We start from the raw sequence: 17,565 nt of genomic DNA, 5'->3' as shown, positions 1-17,565 counted from the left end.
CTTATATTGGTGTGTTTCATAGTTGGACGTAATGATTGACTTGATTCAGTAACTGTAACGGTAATACCCCTGACCTCTATAGTTTGGGTTAATGGATAAGAAAAGGTTTATCCTTTAAATTGAGAAATTCAGTCATTTTGATTAAGTGGTACTTTCTTTCCTGTTATTTAAAGCTTTTTCCTATAATTACATATTGCTAGTGATGTGTAGCTACACAAATTTCTAAGTTGCATGTCATACAGTAAAATATTTTGATGACTGCCCTCAAGAATAGGAAAAGCATTAACTGAGTCATTTGTATTGATTCTCCCTAAAAGCCTTCACTGCACAGCTTTTCAGAGGTTGGCGTTTATCTCATGTGACTTTAAAGCAATTCTGAAATGTTTACTTTTTCTGTTTCTTGTATATGTGCACAGCATCTTAGAAAGTTTTTTTGCATCATAACCCTAAAGGAAGAAAACACTGTGGACACTAACTAGCTTTGTGCTTCATATGCGTGTGTGTGAAGGCATATCTGTATGGAGGCCATTCAGAAATAAGCTATGATAATTTCCTTAGTTCAAGTTATTTTAAGGTATCTAATCTTCTAATGATTGTTTTAGAAGATTGTTTATGATTTAGGTCTTAAGTTATCCAACTACATATAATTCCCATTTTCTTCTAACCTTTCTTTAGTAGAAAATGAAGGTGCCTGTGTGTAGCGATGCACACCTTTAATCCCAACATTTGGGAAGCAGAGGCAGGCACATTTCTGAATTCGAGGTCAGTCTGGTCTACATATTGACTTTCAGGTCAGCCAGAACTACACAGAGAAAACCTATCTCAAAAAAGAAAATGAAAGTGAATTATTAGAATGTTTGTTCCCAACTCTGGATCACCCTGTTTTCATTCCCACTTCTCAGACCTTTCAGGGTCCATGGCAGATATCCAGCACTGGAGCAGTCTGCTCGTTGCCACAGGCCTGCTTCCAGACACCCCAGTTAATTGTAATGGTGTGAGGACAGGTGGTTAGCATTTGCTGGAAAATGTCCACGATTTAGTGGAATTTTTACTTGTTTAGAACTCACGTAACAGGGAGTGTATGAACATTCAGATTTCTTCTTTCACTCCTCTGATTGATTTTTATAATGGTAAGCTTCTAAGATTTTAGATATTGTGGTGTTAGGCTATCAAAATTTAAATGAGAAAGGATTTTATAATGGAAGCCTATGAGCCTTGTAAGTCACTGCAAGCACTTAAGCTTCTGGTGTTAAATCCATCCTAGGGAGCACAGGCAGTGCTGGAGGTAGCAGTGGAAGCTCAACCAAGAATATCTGGGTCAGTGGATTGTCTTCTAATACCAAAGCTGCTGATTTGAAGAACCTCTTTGGCAAATATGGAAAGGTACATTCTTTTTACCTTTTATTTTTTTAGTATTCAAAATAATTATGTAGATATATGTTACACTTTTTAAGTTTTTAGATTTACTTATATTTACTTTATTATTTATTTACTTACAAATTTAGATTTAATTGACGTGTGTGAGTGTTTTGCTTTCAATGTGTCTGTGCACCAGGTGTGTGCCTGATTCCTCTGGAGATCAGAAGAGGTCTATGAAACTGGACTTGAGAAAGTTGTGAGCTGCTATGTGGATGCTATGGGTCCTAGGTGAGAATAAGTGCTCCCAAAAGCTGAGCCATCTCTCTAGACCTATAGTCTATATTTTTGTATCCCTGAGCCTTGGATTATAACTTGAGTTCCAAGTCTATACTCATTTACACCAAGAACTGTATTTTATTTATCATGATGCAAAGGATCTAGAAGATGCTGAGACTGTTTGGTCATTCTGAAAATAGAAGTAGCTGGAATTAGGTAGTAAAGTATGTGAACTGTAGAGGAAACATATCCTGTTGTGGAGGGTCTTAGCCATGAACTAGAGAAATGTAAAACTTGCTGTGTTTTATTGCTGATCATGGGACCACTATTCTCAGTGTTTCTGACACCTGCAAGAACTTGCTTTGCCTAAACGACTTTGTATTTGAAAAAGTGAAAGCTTCTAAAGTCATTAAAACGGGTTTTTTGTTACATTAATGGTGTACGTGTGTGTATGAGTGCGCTCACATGCGTGTGTGAAAACAGTGAAATAAGAAGTCTCTTAAGTGCTGTGAAGATATGTGAGTTGATTCATTAGAAGGGTTTGTGCCGTGACTGGGCTCCCTCACGGCAGAGAGCAGTCACAGAACACTCAGTCAACAGCTAGTGCTGTGCTTCGTCCTACTTGGAAAGTGACTTCTTACACTTTCATCCTCCAAATATACATCCTGCTTTTTTTTAACTTGCTCTGCTGTTAGCTCTTTGAGGGTAGAGTTCTTACCCTATTTTGTGTATACATGGTAGGTTTTAAATGTTCGTTAAATTAGTAACCAGTATTGGTTATCAGAGTGATAGTCCTGTAATCAACTGTAGCATATATTGTGTGCTTTTAGAGACGCAAAACAGTACTTCAGTGTTGGCATGAGAATACCATATACATGATGACAAGACTGGGGCTCAAGTTTCTGTAGGACAAAGCAGCTTTTCTTAAAGCTTCCAACAACCCCAACAAAATACTGGCCAGGTTCCCTTTCTGCCTCCTGCCGTTATGTCTTTGTTCTCTCTTCAGCCCTGGATTAGCTCTGCTTTTCCTTTCGTTCTTCCACCATTCTCTAGTATTGAAATTGTCAGTTAGCTACTGATTACCTTACAGGTTTTGTGGCCTAGTCTTAAGCTATATTTTGCCTGCCTTCCCTCCCCACTCCTCTTTCTCTCAATGGGGTTTCTCTGTATACCCCTAGCTTTCCTGGAACTTGCTTTGTAGACGAGGCTGGCTTCCAGTTTACAGAGATCCACCTGCCTCTGGGATTAAAGGCATTTTAATCCCGGCTTTTTCTTTTCTCTTTGCTTGATTTTGAAACTTAAGTCACTCAAAGGAAAGATTTAAGACTTCTGTAAACTGTCTTCAGACATGTCCATAATTTTCTCTTAAGAGATTCAGGGTATATCCATGGTGAGAAAACTGGTTCAAATCCAACTTCTTTTTGTTTGTAATTTTGCACTATTTATTTTATAAATGAAGCTTGTTTGTGCTGTATATTTGGGTAGAGAATTAGATAAATAATTCCCTTGAATATTTGAAGTACACATTATCAAAGTAGGTGCTGGTCATAGAAATGAGAGGACAGAGCCGGGCGGTGGTGGCGCACGCCTTTAATCCCAGCACTCGGGAGGCAGAGGCAGGTGGATCTCTGTGAGTTCGAGACCAGCCTGGTCTACAGAGCTAGTTCCAGGGCAGGCTCCAAAACCACAGAGAAACCCTGTCTCGAAAAACCGCAAAAAAAAAAAAAAAAAAAAAAAAGAAATGAGAGGACAGGATTCCTCCAGTGCATCTTCACTGCCTTTCATGTGCGTGGTCTCAGTGCCGAGTCTGATTGCTTTAGGGGTATACAGCTATGAAATTCTGAAGTCTAATCTAATTTTACAGGTTTTAAGTGCAAAGGTAGTTACAAATGCTCGAAGTCCTGGGGCAAAATGCTATGGCATTGTAACTATGTCCTCAAGCACAGAAGTGTCCAGATGCATTGCACATCTCCATCGTACAGAGCTACACGGACAACTGATTTCTGTGGAGAAAGTAAGTGTGACCACCTGTTTATAAAAAGGGAGATTAAGAGGAGGACTGATCTAAAAAACTCCCAAATCTAAAACTTTTTGAGTGTCATTAGTGGTCAAAAATTTTGAATTTCATTCTTTTGAAAGTTTTCAGTTAAAATGCTCAGCAAGGAAAGTAGGTATGGTACTTGTAAATCCAAATCAATAGGGAAAGTAGATGCAGATATCTGAAACCTAAAATGTGAAACAGTCTTGGTCCAAGTATTTCAGAGAAGAAGAGTCAACCTGTAGTCTCAGGCTAAAAATGTCTCTGTCATGAATGGTGATGCATGGCTGTAATTCCAGAACTTGGGAGGCAGAGGCAGAAAAATCAAGACTGTTATGGGCTGTGTAGTGAGTTCCAAACCTGCCAAGACCATCCCCAAACTTACAGTCACCCTGTACCTGCCTCACAAATGCTAGAATTACAGGCATGTGTGGCTGTGCCCAGCTCAGCACCATTTAGATAATGTAACTTTAAAAAAAGCTTATGAATTATGAACTTGAAAAGCATTTGTTTAAACTTTTCAGGTGAAAGGTGATCCTTCTAAGAAAGAAATGAAGAAAGAAAATGATGAGAAGAGTAGTTCAAGAAGTACTGGCGATAAAAAGAATACCAGTGATAGGAGTGCCAAGTAAGGGTGATCGACAGCTGCTAGACTAAGACTGCTTTCTGACACCACAACAAAGTAGTTACTCTCTTTTCTTGTCTTGGATGATATGGTCAGGACACAAGCATCTATCAAAAAAGAAGAGAAACGGTCGTCTGAGAAATCGGAAAAAAAAGAAAACAAAGACACTAAGAAACTAGAGAAAGATGAGAAGAATGACAGTGGTTCAAGTGGCCAGGCTTCAGAATCGGTGAAAAAGAGTGAGGAAAAGAAACGGATAAGTACGTCACATTCTCTCGGGCCACTGTGTCCACTGCTTGTTTTGTATTTTAGAAGGGACTATTTTTCAAATGTTGATAGAGCCTATAGTAGAAAAGGGGGTTTTATAGACCAGCTGTCTTCTTCCCTACTACAAGTTATTATTATTCTAAGCAAGTTCCCTGACTGAATCCTTAAGTCCAAACTGATATGGGTTTGGAATGGAGCAAAACAGAACAAAAGAGCGAAATGTGAGCAGTGGACACTGATGTTCAGTATCTTACTGAATTAGGATCTTTTGGTGTCCTTTGAAAGTATTTGTTAACAGATTAAATAATTTGATTTCTTTGCATTTAAGTAGAGTAAGTTTTTTATTCTAGAAGTTGAAAATTAAAATTTATTTATGCTCCTTTTCAATGATATTTTGTTTGTTTAAAGTATTTCTCTTTTTTAGGTTCAAAGAGTCCAGGACATATGGTGATAGTAAACCAAACTAAGGGAGATCATAGTAGGCCATCAAGACGGAGCCGATATGAAAAAGTAAGTCTGCTTCCAAAAGATAAAGCTGTTATCTCCGAACCACTTTGAAAGACATAGTTCAAGTTAAGTTTTTAAAAAGGAAATATTACTAGCTGTTTGAACTTTAGGAAGTGTTTTATTGATTTATTTTTTTTATGTGTGTGTATAAGTTTGCATGAACTTTTGTGTACCTCACAGATGCAGGATGCCACCCCCCAACACACACACACACACACACACACACACACACACACACACACACACACACACACAGAGAGAGAGAGAGAGAGAGAGAATAGAAGAAGGTGTTACATCCCCTGGAACTAGAGTTCCAGCAGCTGTGAGCTGCTTTGTGGCACCAGGAACCAAACCTGGGCCCTCTGCAAGCGCAGTGAGCACCTCTAACCACGGAATCTCTGAGCTACCTCTCAGGTCCCCTCATCTGAACTTTTTAAATGACCAGTGAAAACCAAAATACATGACCTCAGATTATTTTAACTTCATGTTCTCCTATGGTTTTTCTTTTGTAGGCTCATGGAAGAAGCAAAGAAAAGGAGAGGACTAGCCTAGATAAAAAAAGAGACAAAGACTACAGAAGGAAAGAGATCTTGCCTTTTGAAAAGATGAAGGAACAAAGATTGAGAGAACATTTAGTTCGTTTTGAAAGACTGAGGCGAGCTGTGGAACTCAGAAGGTAGGAGGAGCATTTTTGACTGCTGTCTGTAATGTGCGCCTTTAGCTATAGTCCAGCCTGCTAGAGGTTGTGTCCCCCAGAAGACTCATTCTCAGGAAGTGAAGGTATGACCTAATGATTTTTAAGTTTGCATAACACTTTATAGCTTGTAAAATTATTTTAATCTGTTATCTCCAACTCAAATCTGTACAGTTACTTAAGCCCTCTATCTAATACTAAAATACAGAGGCCTGGAGAGGCTACATGACTCTTCCAATGCCATGTGGCAGAGTCGGGACTCAGATCCAAGTCTGACTCCAAGTCCAGTGCTCTTTCCTCTATTCCAAAGATGCTGCCATAAAAATCATGTCTTAAAAAAGCAGAAGATAATTCCAGATAGTATCAGAGTAAGCTACAGTGTTAACTGCTATCACAGGGTGGAAACCTGCAGGTACCCAAGTTAGTACCCAAGTGAAGGCTGAGTTGCTCTGTGAGCTTTAATGCAGTCCCTACTCCTCGTTAAAGTTGATCAGAAACCAAAAGAAAAATGCTTCCATTTTTAGTGTCAGTGTCAGTAAACCAACATGAGTTCATATCTACGCACCCATTTTTGGGTGCCACGTGAAAGATCTCCTAGTGTGTTTTTAATCTATTAGACCTATCCAGCACAGGGATCACTTGTGGAACTTCAGCTACTCAGTCTCAGATGTTAGGAACTTCAAAAGTTGTAGCTTAGGAATACAACCTTTGCCTGTGTGTGGCTAAAGGAAATGATTCTTGCAAAACTCACCTAACTCTAGCTTTTAGGTCTGGGAAAAAATGAAGTGGGGAGCTATTAGGGCAGTGGCTCTCAGACCTGTCAAACCCATGCCTATTGGGTTTTTAAAGTCTCCCTTGTTGCTCAGACTTACCATCAGATACTCCTGAGCTCAAGGGATCCTTGTGCTTCAGTCTCCTGCTGACCTATAACAGACTTGCACCACTGCACCCTGCCCAGTGACCCTTTAAAATAATCTGTTGAGGTGTGCCTTCTTCATACTCCTGGGGAGAAAGAAAGTCGTCTGCCTGTAATTAAAAAAAGAAAAAGGTGATGATTTAGCAGTAATATTAAAGTGAAATAAAAGTGATTTGTAACAAATACATATATTCCAAATATAAATATTTAGATGTGTAGAAGATACATTGAACTAGACAGATGTTTGTATCCTATTAGACTCACTGAGAGTATGAAAGTTGCAGATGCAGACCAATTCTGTGTGTCGTATTGGTGAGTCATGTAACAGGAGAAGTATAGGCATTTTGATGTGATTTCTGAAATGGTAATGACTCTTGGTAAAGCCCTCAACAAAATTCAATTCCCCCCTTTAAAAAAAGATAAATTTTGAGTTGTGTTATTGAAAAATTTAATATATACATCTGTGCTAAAGCAAATAAGCCTAGCATTTATGAAAACAGTTAAATTAGGCTATCTTTTTCTCAAGGGCATGGCTGTCCTCTGTGACATAGGAAAGGGTTCAAAAGCGTTAGATATTCTTGGCTCTGTGGAGCACATTCTTCAGTCTGTAAAACTGTTGACAGTTCATGCATCATCAAGTGTTGTAGAATTCTTGGTCTTCACCCACTGTATGGTAGTAACAACCCATTGACTGCTGTGTTCATTTAAAATGCCACATCAGTTTTTATGGGAATAGTACTGACCCATTAAGAATGCTGAATTGCTACAGGCAAATACGCAAGTGGGCAAAAATGTAAAAGTGGATTACCTGAGTGTCAGGAAATGAAGAAGCACTGTGCAAGGTCTAGTATATGTTTGTACTGAATTGTCTCTGGCTCAAAAGTATGTTCCCTGGAACTGTGTATTAGAAGCCAGTGTACAGCCATAGTGACCCCTAAGGGTACCATTCTATTATATAACATTTGCTATAATTGTGTTTGTGATTATAATTCCAAGCCATCAGAATGAAGTATATACATTATTTAAGGAGATAAGGATATGTGGTAGATAGTAGAAAATTGTACCTATAATCTCAGTACTTGGATGCAGAGACAAGAGGTTTACTATAAGTTCAAGGCCAGCTGGGTCTACATACTGAGTTTGAGGCCAGCCAGGATTACATAGTGACACCTTATCACAAAAAGCCAAAAGAAAAATTGTAGTTTTATACATTTATATACATTTTTAAAATGCTAATTATTGGGTTTTTACTATGGTGGAATTTTTATTTAACAAAATCATCTAAAAGGCAAATAGTGTGTAAAATTTAGCTGCTTAGTTGACACTTATAAATAAGTGATAAGACTGGAATATGTTTAAAGTTTTATTTTGCGTTCTTTCCAATTACATTAAAATTACTAAGATTAATGTGAAATTTAAAATTGCCAATCACAAGGAAAGTGATTCAAATCAAAGCTCTTATTTTTCACACAGTGCTAGCATAATTTAAGTATTTCTAAATACTGATTTTTGTTAGACGAAGAGAGATTGCAGAAAGAGAGCGTCGAGAGCGTGAACGCATTAGAATAATTCGTGAACGGGAAGAACGGGAACGCTTACAGAGAGAGAGAGAGCGCCTAGAAATTGAAAGGCAAAAACTAGAGAGAGAGAGAATGGAACGCGAACGCTTGGAAAGGGAACGCATTCGTATTGAACAGGTGCAGTCAGAACATCTTTTCATCTTGAACAACTCACCTTTGCAAACCCTGTGATTTTTGCCCTCCAGTTTGCTTTACTTGCTGTAAAGCTCCTCTAGATGAGAATGAGCACTGAAGTGTCCCTGACGGGTAATGAATTAGGCACTCGTAAAAGTACACTCAAGAGTGACTTTGTTATTGACTGCGAGTAACCTGTAGCTCTGCAGTGTAATGGCAGCCTATAGTATGAGCATAGGACTGAGTCCAGAGTAGTTATAATCCAGGCTCTGTCACCACCCCAGACTTAGAAAATGACAAGTACTTCCTTACTTATGGGAATCATTCCCAGGGCTGGAAGGAAATAATGCCTCTCTGCATAGTTGCCACTCAGGACTTATGACACTTACTTCTTTCCATATGTATTAAGAACCCAATTCTTTCATTCCTGCTAGGTGCTTTTGTTTAAGTCAATTTATTAAACTAAATCTGACCTCCCCCAAATGCTCACCAGTTTCTACCACCCAACCCCTGCTATTTTAATGTCACCCAACAGTAGCTTTAGTCTAGGTGATTAAAATCTAATGTATTTGTCCCAGTTGTGTGCTCTGCCTGGTGCTTCTTTAGGTTGGTTTCTTAACCCAGATGCACACTTACCTTATGTCTTTACTTTGTATTTGGTTCATTCCTGTATATCTGAAGGAACGGCGTAAGGAAGCTGAACGGATTGCTCGAGAGAGAGAAGAACTCAGAAGGCAACAGCAGCAGCTCCGTTATGAACAAGAAAAAAGGAATTCTTTGAAACGCCCACGTGATGTAGATCATAGGTAGTACTTCCTTTCTTTCTTAGTGATCTTGCTTGCTATCTTGTTCTTAATGAGCTAGGGTTAGAGAATTAGAACACACTTGCTCTAGAATCAAAGGTCCTGGCTAACATAGAAGGGAAAGGATTGCAGTACTGTTAGGACCCAGTATAATGCTCAGGTCTTACCTCTGCAGTCTTTATGAGGTTCACGGTAGCTGAGGGCTGAGAATAGCTCAGTGATGGAGGGCCTACTTCCCTTGCATGTGCCAGGCTCTGGGCCATCCCCAGCACTTTAAGGGGGAAAGAATGTAACTGAAAACGCTGATGAGAATCCCTTATGATGTCAGGTGTTGTCTTTTTATTGGGAGATGTGAGAACAGGTAGTTTAGGCTTGAGAGATAGTAGACTGGCGGAGTGATATCTGAGTTTATATATCCGGCACCTATGCAATCCTAGCACTGACGAGGCAGGGACAGGCAGATCGCTGAGCTCTCTGGCCAAATAATTGAAAAATTAGTTCAGTTAGTGAGCTTCAGGTTCAGTGAGAGATTCTGTCTCCAAAAGTAAGGTGGCGAGTGACTGAGGAAAACACCCACATTGATGAACTCTTTCCTCCACATACAGCTGTCTATGTGCTCCCAGACAGCGTTTACGTGTGCACACACAAAATTCAGGCACACTCTTTTCAACTGTTTTTCTCCTCTCATATTTGTGACAACAGAATCAAACAGTCCTGTCCTAGTTCCTCACTATTCTGTCTTGAATTCAGGAGCCTTTTATGTCCATAGTTCCAATATGGTATCTATGATTCCAAGTGGATGCTGTTTGATTATTACACAATAATTTGTATAAATGAGCAAACATTTCTCTTTAAGGCGAGATGATCCTTACTGGAGCGAGAATAAAAAGCTGTCTCTAGATACAGATGCACGATTTGGCCATGGATCTGACTATCGTCAGCAGAACAGGTTCCTTGACTTCAGTCACCGAGAGCGGAGCAGGTTTCCTGAAACTGCATCTGTGCAGTCCTCGTCCTTTGAAAGGTAAAATGGACACACTGAAATGCTCACATTTGAGACCGGAGCCTTGCTAGTCAGAACTTTGATTCTCTATAATGTAATACTAATAATAGAAGTGCTGAGTCAAAATTGAGGGTTTAGTTTGGTTTTCACTGGTGGGGAAGAGGTATCCTATTAACTGCAATTGTATGGGGTCCTTGGGAGGTATAGGCTGAAGAGTTGAGACCAGCCAAGGCTACACAGCAGTTTGAGATTCTGCTTTATAAAAACCAATTAAAAAGTTAAGTAAAAACAAGTGTGAGTGGAGAATGCTAATTTTGGATGTACTGTGGCTGTCAGGAACAGTGAAACATTCGGGCTGGTAGTAACTTGATTGATACCATTTTTCCTGGAAAAGAATCCTTTGTGCTAGACTTAGCTCTGTCTAAAAGAAAACTATTGGAGTTAGTAATGAAGCTTTTTTGGTGGCCTTGTCGTAACTTCTCCTAAGTTTCATGATTGTAAGTCATGCAGATGAAGTTGAGAATAGAGTAAGTAAATGCTTCTGAGGATCTGCATTTGTTTCTCATTAGTAGACGAGAACGGTTTGTTGGTCAAAGTGAAGGGAAAAAACCAAGACCAGCAGCCCGAAGAGAAGAGCCAAGCTTTGAAAGGTACCCCAAAAACTTCGGTGATTCCAGAAGAAATGAGCCTCCACCACCAAGAAATGAACTTAGAGAAGCAGACAGACGAGAGGTACGAGGGGAGAGAGACGAAAGAAGAACAGTAATCCTTCATGACAGAGCTGAGGTTGCTCACCCTAGACATCCTCGAGAAGCTGGGCCCAATCCTTCTAGACCAACCTCCTGGAAAAGCGAAGGGAGCATGTCCACTGACAAACGGGAGTCCAGGTAGTCATGTGCTGCTGCTGCTTCATGGCGAACTGTGTTCTGTGTTCTTAGATAAGGGTTTGACCATTCCTGTGCTGTGTTACAGAGTTGAAAGGCCAGAGCGATCTGGGAGAGAAGTCTCGGGACACAGTGTGAGGGGAGCACCCCCTGGGAATCGCAGTAGTGCCTCAGGCTATGGAAGCCGAGAGGGAGACAGAGGAGTCATCTCTGACCGAGGAAGCGGAGCACAGGTAAAAGTGGCTGGGCGCTTCCTATTGAATCTTTTGTTTTGTTTTGTTTTTGTTTTTCGAGACAGGGTTTTTCTGTAGCTTTGGTGCCTGTCCTGGAACTAGCTCTTGTAGACCAGGCTGGCCTCGAACTCCCAGAGATCCGCCTGCCTCTGCCTCCTGAGTGCTGGGATTAAAGGCGTGCGCACCACCGCCCGGCCTATTGAATCTTTTGAAGACACTGAAGCACTGGAGAAAAATGCTCACTCTTTCTATTGTTTAATTTATGTTTATCGTTATTATGTGTTTGGGTGTTTTGCCAGCCTCTGTATGGATCTGTATACCATTCTTATGTCTGGTGCCTGTGGAGTTTAGAAGAGGGCTTCAGATCCCATGAGACTTGAGTTACAGTTATAAGCCATCATGTTGTTGCTGGGAATTGAACTGGGTCCTTTAGAAGAGCAGCTGGTGCCTTAACCTCTGAGCCGTCTCTCCAGCCTATAGGAGATGCTCTTGACAGGTGTCCATAAGGAGAACCATTCTGTTGTGGCTAAGATTGGGTAATTGGAATGACTGAGAGACCAATTTCCTCAACAGATGTTTCTCAGGTTCGTGCTTTATAAATAAATATCAGTTGTCCGAAGAAGAAGTACTAGCCTTAAAAACTTTTTTTTTTTCAAGATAGGATTTCTCCGTGTAGCCCTGGAACTCGATTGTAGACCAGGCTGGCCTTGAACTCACAGAGATCCAACTGCCTCAGCCTCCCAAGTGCTGGAATTAAAGGCATGTGCCACCATGCTTACCTGATAAAATATTTTATGTCTGTATATGGGAGAGAGGGATCCTCTATGTGCCATGGTACATATAGAAGTCAGAGAACTACATTTTGGGAATTAGTTCTTTCCTCCCACCCTGTTGAGGCAGAATCTGTTTCAAACTGGCTGGCCTATAAGCTTGCAGGCGATTCTCCTGCCTCTGCTTCCCATCCTAGGAGTACTGGGATTAGAGATGTGGACTCCCGCATCTGGCTTTTTACATGGGGTCCAGAGGCCAGCTCAGGCCAGGCTTTGCATGGCAAGTTCTTTTACCTGCTGAGCCATCTTACTGGCCCCCAAACTTTGTTTTTATTGCAATTCTTGTTCTACTTTGACAGTAGTTATAGTTGTTAAGTGAGCCTTCCAAATGATAGTTTGGCTTTTTTCAAACACAGAACAACACATCATAACTTGATCTGTGTCTGTGAGTAGGGAGCATGCTAATCTCTGCTGTTCCAATTTTAGTATATGTACTGCTGACGATAGCATATTAAGTATAGAGTAAAAGTCGCTTCTGCTCTGTTTTAAAAAAGTAGACAAGTAGAATCATTTGAAATTGCTTTCTATTTAATATTTATGTAAGCCAAGTATGGTAGTGCACCCCCCCTAATCTCAGCACTCCTGAGGCAGAGGTAGGCAGATCTCTGATTTTGAAGTCAGCCCAGCTTGAACAAAACAAGGTTCAGGACAGCCAGGGTTACATAGGGAAACCCTGTCTGGGAAAAAAAAATGATAATAAATTAATTAAAAGATAAAATGTATTGTATGTGAATGCTTTGCCTACATGTATTCTGTACATGCAGTATTCACAGAGGCCAAAAGAGGGCATCATATCCACTGGGACTGGAGTTACAGGCAGTTGTGAGCCACCATGTGGGTGCTGGGAATTGATCCTTGGTCCCCTGGAAGAGCAGTTAGTGCTTTTAACCACGGAATCATCTCTTGAATCCCAATTTTTATTCTTTTGATATTTTGTTGACTTGAATATTCTTTTAAGTTGCTGAGCTTAGTAGAGGAAAATTATAAATGATACAAATATGTAAAAATTGCACTCGGCTTAAAGCATTCTCTTAATTGATAACATACTGTCGTGCCAGTGAGGTTATTGCAGCATGAGTAGAAAGGATGTGCTTTTTTTCCTTGTAAAGACATATTCCAGGTTGGCTTCTTAGCATGCTGTGTAGCTGAGGATGAAGCCAAGAATGGCCTTGGGTTCCTGCCCCTTCTGCCTCTACCTTTTGGAGTGCTAGGATTATAGGCACACACTGGGGTTTCTCTGGCATTGGGACTCCAGTCCAAGGTTTCGTGCATGCTGGCAAGCAGTCTACCAACTGACCTGCATCTCTAGTCTGATGGAGTACACTCTTTAAAGTTCTATGCCAGATGGAATTTGGATCTGTGTTTGTGTTATACCCTTGAATACAGACCAGGTCTCATCGCATCTTTTGGCACAGGTGTTGGCATGAGTATGCAAGCGTTGCTGGTGTCCTCCATTGTTTTGCACTTTATTTATTGAGTTGGGGCCTCTTGCTGAACTTGGAGTTCACCAATTCTGCCTAGTCATGGCAGCTAGCCTGCTCTAGGGACCTTGTGCTTCTGCCTCTCCTGGTGGCAGCTGCCGCTCTTACCTAGTCTTTCTTTTTCTTCCCAAACTCAAGAGATCCACCTACCTCTGTTTCCCAAGTGTGGTGATTATGGGTGTGTGCCAACATTCCCAGCTTCTTACCCAGCTTTTATGTGGGCTCTGGGGATCTGAATGAACTTCAGCCCTCAATGATAGCATTTTTGTTTTAGACAGAAAATGTCTTACTGTCTTGGCATGTAGAGTGTCACTGCGAATCATTTCACCCAGCGTATTTATGAAGTAGGTTTGCAGCTCAGTGATTCTGAAGAATTAATTTGTCTTAATAAGGAGAAATGTTTGTACAAGTCCATTAAGCTGGTTACCCTGAACAAACTTAAAACTAAGCATGATGCAGATACTCTATTTAGGGTAGAATTTAAGAAATTATTCTAGACCAGCACCCTACATTCAGAATCCCTTTAAAAAAAAAGTCTTCTGTCAGAAGTTTTCAATGTTAGTCTGTTAGTTCTTTGACCAGTATTGTCTCTAAGCCTTTGTGGATGCCGACAGCTTTGCCTAAGTGAGGTGTCAGCAGGCCTTGACTCCTCCTCTCGTCTTTAGTTCTAAATATAGCCATAATGGGGCATCTTGGCCAAGTCACAGCACTAAGCAGGGTTGTCTACAATTGGGTGACTTTTGCTGTATACTCTTTGCAAGTTGGTTTGATGTGTTGATTATATAGCCGACTTAACTGCCCTTTAACTTTTGACCTCTTGTGTAAATTGAGAGCTCTTTAGATCTATCCAAACATTTGAAATTCCTGTGCCCAAATAGTGCTGGAGTAGTAGTGGGTGTGGACATAGAAATGAAGGTCCAGAGGAGCTCCTGCCAGAGTACATTTGTGGTCACTCCTTCCGTCTGTTACATTCTACTCGTTTGCTCTGCCGTTAAAGCACAGCAGTATGAGCTAGTGCATGGGACAAAGGGGCCCGGACTCACATTTTTATGGGCTTTCCTCAGCACTACCCTGAAGAACGACATGTAGTGGAACGTCATGGACGGGACACAAGTGGACCAAGGAAAGAATGGCATGGCCCACCCTCTCAGGGGCCTGGCTACCATGACACAAGGCGAATGGGTGATGGCCGGTCAGGAGCAGGCATGATAACCCAGCATTCAAGGTGAGACCTGTTAAGACCTTTTCTGCTGTTCCATAGCCGAGTAGTCGTTAGAGAGCGCTGGAGTGTGAGGTGACATTGCTGTTGGTGAAGCCCACTGTTGTGGCCTCGCCTGCTTCCCTGTCCTCTCCCTCACACCCTTGTTTGGAGGAGCTGCTGCTTTGCACTTCTGCTGGTGACTCCTGTGTCACATCCTCATAGCAATGCCATTTGCTTTTGTGCTGCTGAGAGAGGGCCAGTGACTTGTTGTTCCATATAAGCTCTGGGCTCCTCACCGGATGCTGCTTTTCACCCTGTTGCTTTCCTGATTTTGGGGCAGTATTTTGGTTGCTTGGTTTGTGATGAGTCTTAGAATGTGTAGGCTGGACTGTCTTCAGACTCAGCCTTCCAGGTGGTGTGTTTGTGGGCATGCCCTACCATACCAGCTCAGCCCTCTTTTTCTTTGTTTTTTAAGATAGTATTTTTCTGTGTAACAGCTCTGGCTGTCCTGGAACTCACTCTGTAGACAAGGCTGGCTTTGAACTCAAAGAGATCCGCCTGCCTCTGCCTCCCAAGTACTGGGATTAATGGTGTGTGCCACCACCGCCCGGCTTTTGGTCCTTTGTTTTCTTCCCTTCTTGATCCTCCTTTCTGGCTCCTCCAAGCAGAGCTTCAGAAGGTACTCTCCACTGTCTTTTCCATGTAATTTTTTGTTTGTTTGCTTTGTTTTTTTGCCTCAAGCTTTTACCTCTCAGTGCTGCCATCCTCAAAACCTTGACTGGGGAAACATGCCCCAGCCTTGTCTTTGTTCCTAGAAGAAATTAAAAATGCTGTCCAAAATTGTGTTTCTGATGCCGCTCTTTTCCTGCATCCAGCCTGTGCCTGGTCTTCCCAGAGAGCTCCCTGATACTCGCACTGCTTTTGCATGATTGTGGGACCACATGTTTTGTTGTATCATTTACTTGCTTAAACCATAGCGGCTTCTGTAGGTAACAAATTGAGTTCTTGGCTAGTATTTTATTTCATTTTATTTTATTTCTGTTGTTTTTTGGTTCTTGAGACAGGGTTTCTCTTTAACTCCAGCTGTCCTGGAACTCTCTCTGTAGGCCAGACTGGCCTTGAACTTGCAGAGATCCACTTGCCTCTGCCCCCAAATGCTGGGATTAAAGGTGTGTGCCACCATCACCCGGCTGCAGCTGGTTTTATTTGGAGTATTTCACTGTCAACTTTTACCTCTCCATTGTGATAGAGTTTTAGAGTATCTTTTTCCTGACATTTATTGGCATCTATAATACTGCTCTATACATAAAGAAACTAGAAATAATATTGAGTGACTTCCTGGTAGTCAATTTTTTTTTTTTTTTTTTTTTTTTGGTTTTTCGAGACAGGGTTTCACTGTGGCTTTGGAGCCTGTCCTGGAACTAGCTCTGTAGACCAGGCTGGTCTCGAACTCACAGAGATCCGCCTGCCTCTGCCTCCCTAGTGCTGGGATTAAAGGCGTGCGCCACCATCGCCCGGCCCTGGTAGTCAATTTTTGAAACTCTAGTGTGTACCATTATCTCCTTAACTGCTGATTAAAACAGACTGTAGAGCCTGGAGTAGTGATTGGGGTTAGAGTGGTATATGTCATAGGACTAGCAGTGGAGGCTAAAGGAAGGATCTTGAGTTTGAGGTTTTCCTCATCTCCAGAATTACATCCTGTTTAAAAAGTGAGGGAGAAGCAGCGGGAGACCTGAAGAGGCTGTGTGTGCCTTTTGCACAAGCCGCCACTGCCGCTGCTGCGGCTGAGGTCCAGCCTCCTGGAGTCCTGTCGTATGCACTACTTCCTGCTTCTGAAGAAGCCGGTATTGAAATAAGAGTGCCAAGGTCACACACTTGCTGCCCACCACGTATTAGCTCTGTGTCTTGGACAAGATTACTTTCAGGTCTCAGTTTCTTCCTTGGTGAAGAGGGGTTAGTAATGGTATCCACCTTACAGGATTAGAGTCTAGATGTAGATCAGGAAAGCAGAGAAGCCTTTGGGAGTGCTAAGTGCTGGGAGGGTATTTCTTGTGATTGTTTGTTCTGACCCTTTCCCTTTTAAACTCCCTTTCAGCACCGCATCCCCAGTTAATAGGATTGTACAGATGAGTGGCAATTCCATGCCAAGAGGAAGCAGCTCCGGGTTTAAGCCGTTTAAGAGTGGACCTCCACGGCGGTTTTGAACACAGACTTCCTGCCGAGGCTTCCAGATAATTTATTGAGATCTCCTGTAAACTTTACTTGACTACTTACGAGGAGGACCTCTGACTGCTTGAAAGCTCTATCTGACTGTTGTTTTTCTTTTTTTAAAAAAATTTAACATGATTGCTTTTCTCAATTTTAGAGAAGATGTTTAAATAGTTCTGTTGAAACTTTTCACAGTTTTGTGTATCATTCAACTTTTTTCTTGCAGCACTGAGACCCATTTTAAAGGATTGGCACCAAGGCTGTTTTGTTTGGCTCTGTGTGAACGAGAGTGGATTGCAGCTGAGTGGTAGTGGTTTCATTTGCAGCGTTAGCTCTGTGGTGTCACCAGTGTTTGCTGCCTCCATTTTGAAGGCTATTTGAGCTTCAGACGCCTGCTGTCTAATTTCTAGAGAATATGATTGTTCCTTGCATTTCGGAGTATTATGTAACCTATTTTTGCAGAAGGTACTGTTACATTAAGTGCATCTGTGTATCCTGGTTAAAAAAATGTAATCTTTTTTGAAATAAACCTTCATATTCTGTATA

General features: G+C 41.4%; 1 protein-coding gene across 7 annotated transcripts in view; it reads left to right on the top strand.

The window, feature by feature from the left end:
* The window catches only part of Sltm (SAFB like transcription modulator), a 47,034-nt gene extending 29,469 nt beyond the window's left edge, over positions 1 to 17,565 (top strand). For 4 of the 7 annotated variants that reach the window (XM_075965317.1, XM_075965319.1, XM_075965322.1 and 1 more), the window contains 13 exons: positions 1,265 to 1,383; positions 3,500 to 3,649; positions 4,198 to 4,301; positions 4,395 to 4,558; positions 4,990 to 5,075; positions 5,585 to 5,748; positions 8,199 to 8,379; positions 9,058 to 9,182; positions 10,036 to 10,203; positions 10,755 to 11,069; positions 11,155 to 11,299; positions 14,675 to 14,835; positions 16,907 to 17,565. In XM_075965317.1, the coding sequence (XP_075821432.1) occupies positions 1,265 to 1,383; positions 3,500 to 3,649; positions 4,198 to 4,301; positions 4,395 to 4,558; positions 4,990 to 5,075; positions 5,585 to 5,748; positions 8,199 to 8,379; positions 9,058 to 9,182; positions 10,036 to 10,203; positions 10,755 to 11,069; positions 11,155 to 11,299; positions 14,675 to 14,835; positions 16,907 to 17,015 (1,991 nt within the window). In that variant the 3' untranslated portion in view covers positions 17,016 to 17,565. Of the gene's footprint in view, positions 1 to 1,264; positions 1,384 to 3,499; positions 3,650 to 4,197; positions 4,302 to 4,394; positions 4,559 to 4,989; positions 5,076 to 5,584; positions 5,749 to 8,198; positions 8,380 to 9,057; positions 9,183 to 10,035; positions 10,204 to 10,751; positions 11,070 to 11,154; positions 11,300 to 14,674; positions 14,836 to 16,906 lie in introns of all 7 variants that reach the window. The other 3 variants (XM_075965324.1, XM_075965320.1, XM_075965318.1) reach the window with 1 other exon arrangement.

This window comes from Microtus pennsylvanicus, chromosome 3 (assembly GCF_037038515.1).
Source record: "Microtus pennsylvanicus isolate mMicPen1 chromosome 3, mMicPen1.hap1, whole genome shotgun sequence".
Classification (NCBI taxonomy): Eukaryota; Metazoa; Chordata; class Mammalia; order Rodentia; family Cricetidae; genus Microtus; species Microtus pennsylvanicus.
The sequence above is the reverse complement of the archived record's forward strand: the minus strand, read 5'-3'. Positions and strand labels throughout refer to the sequence as shown.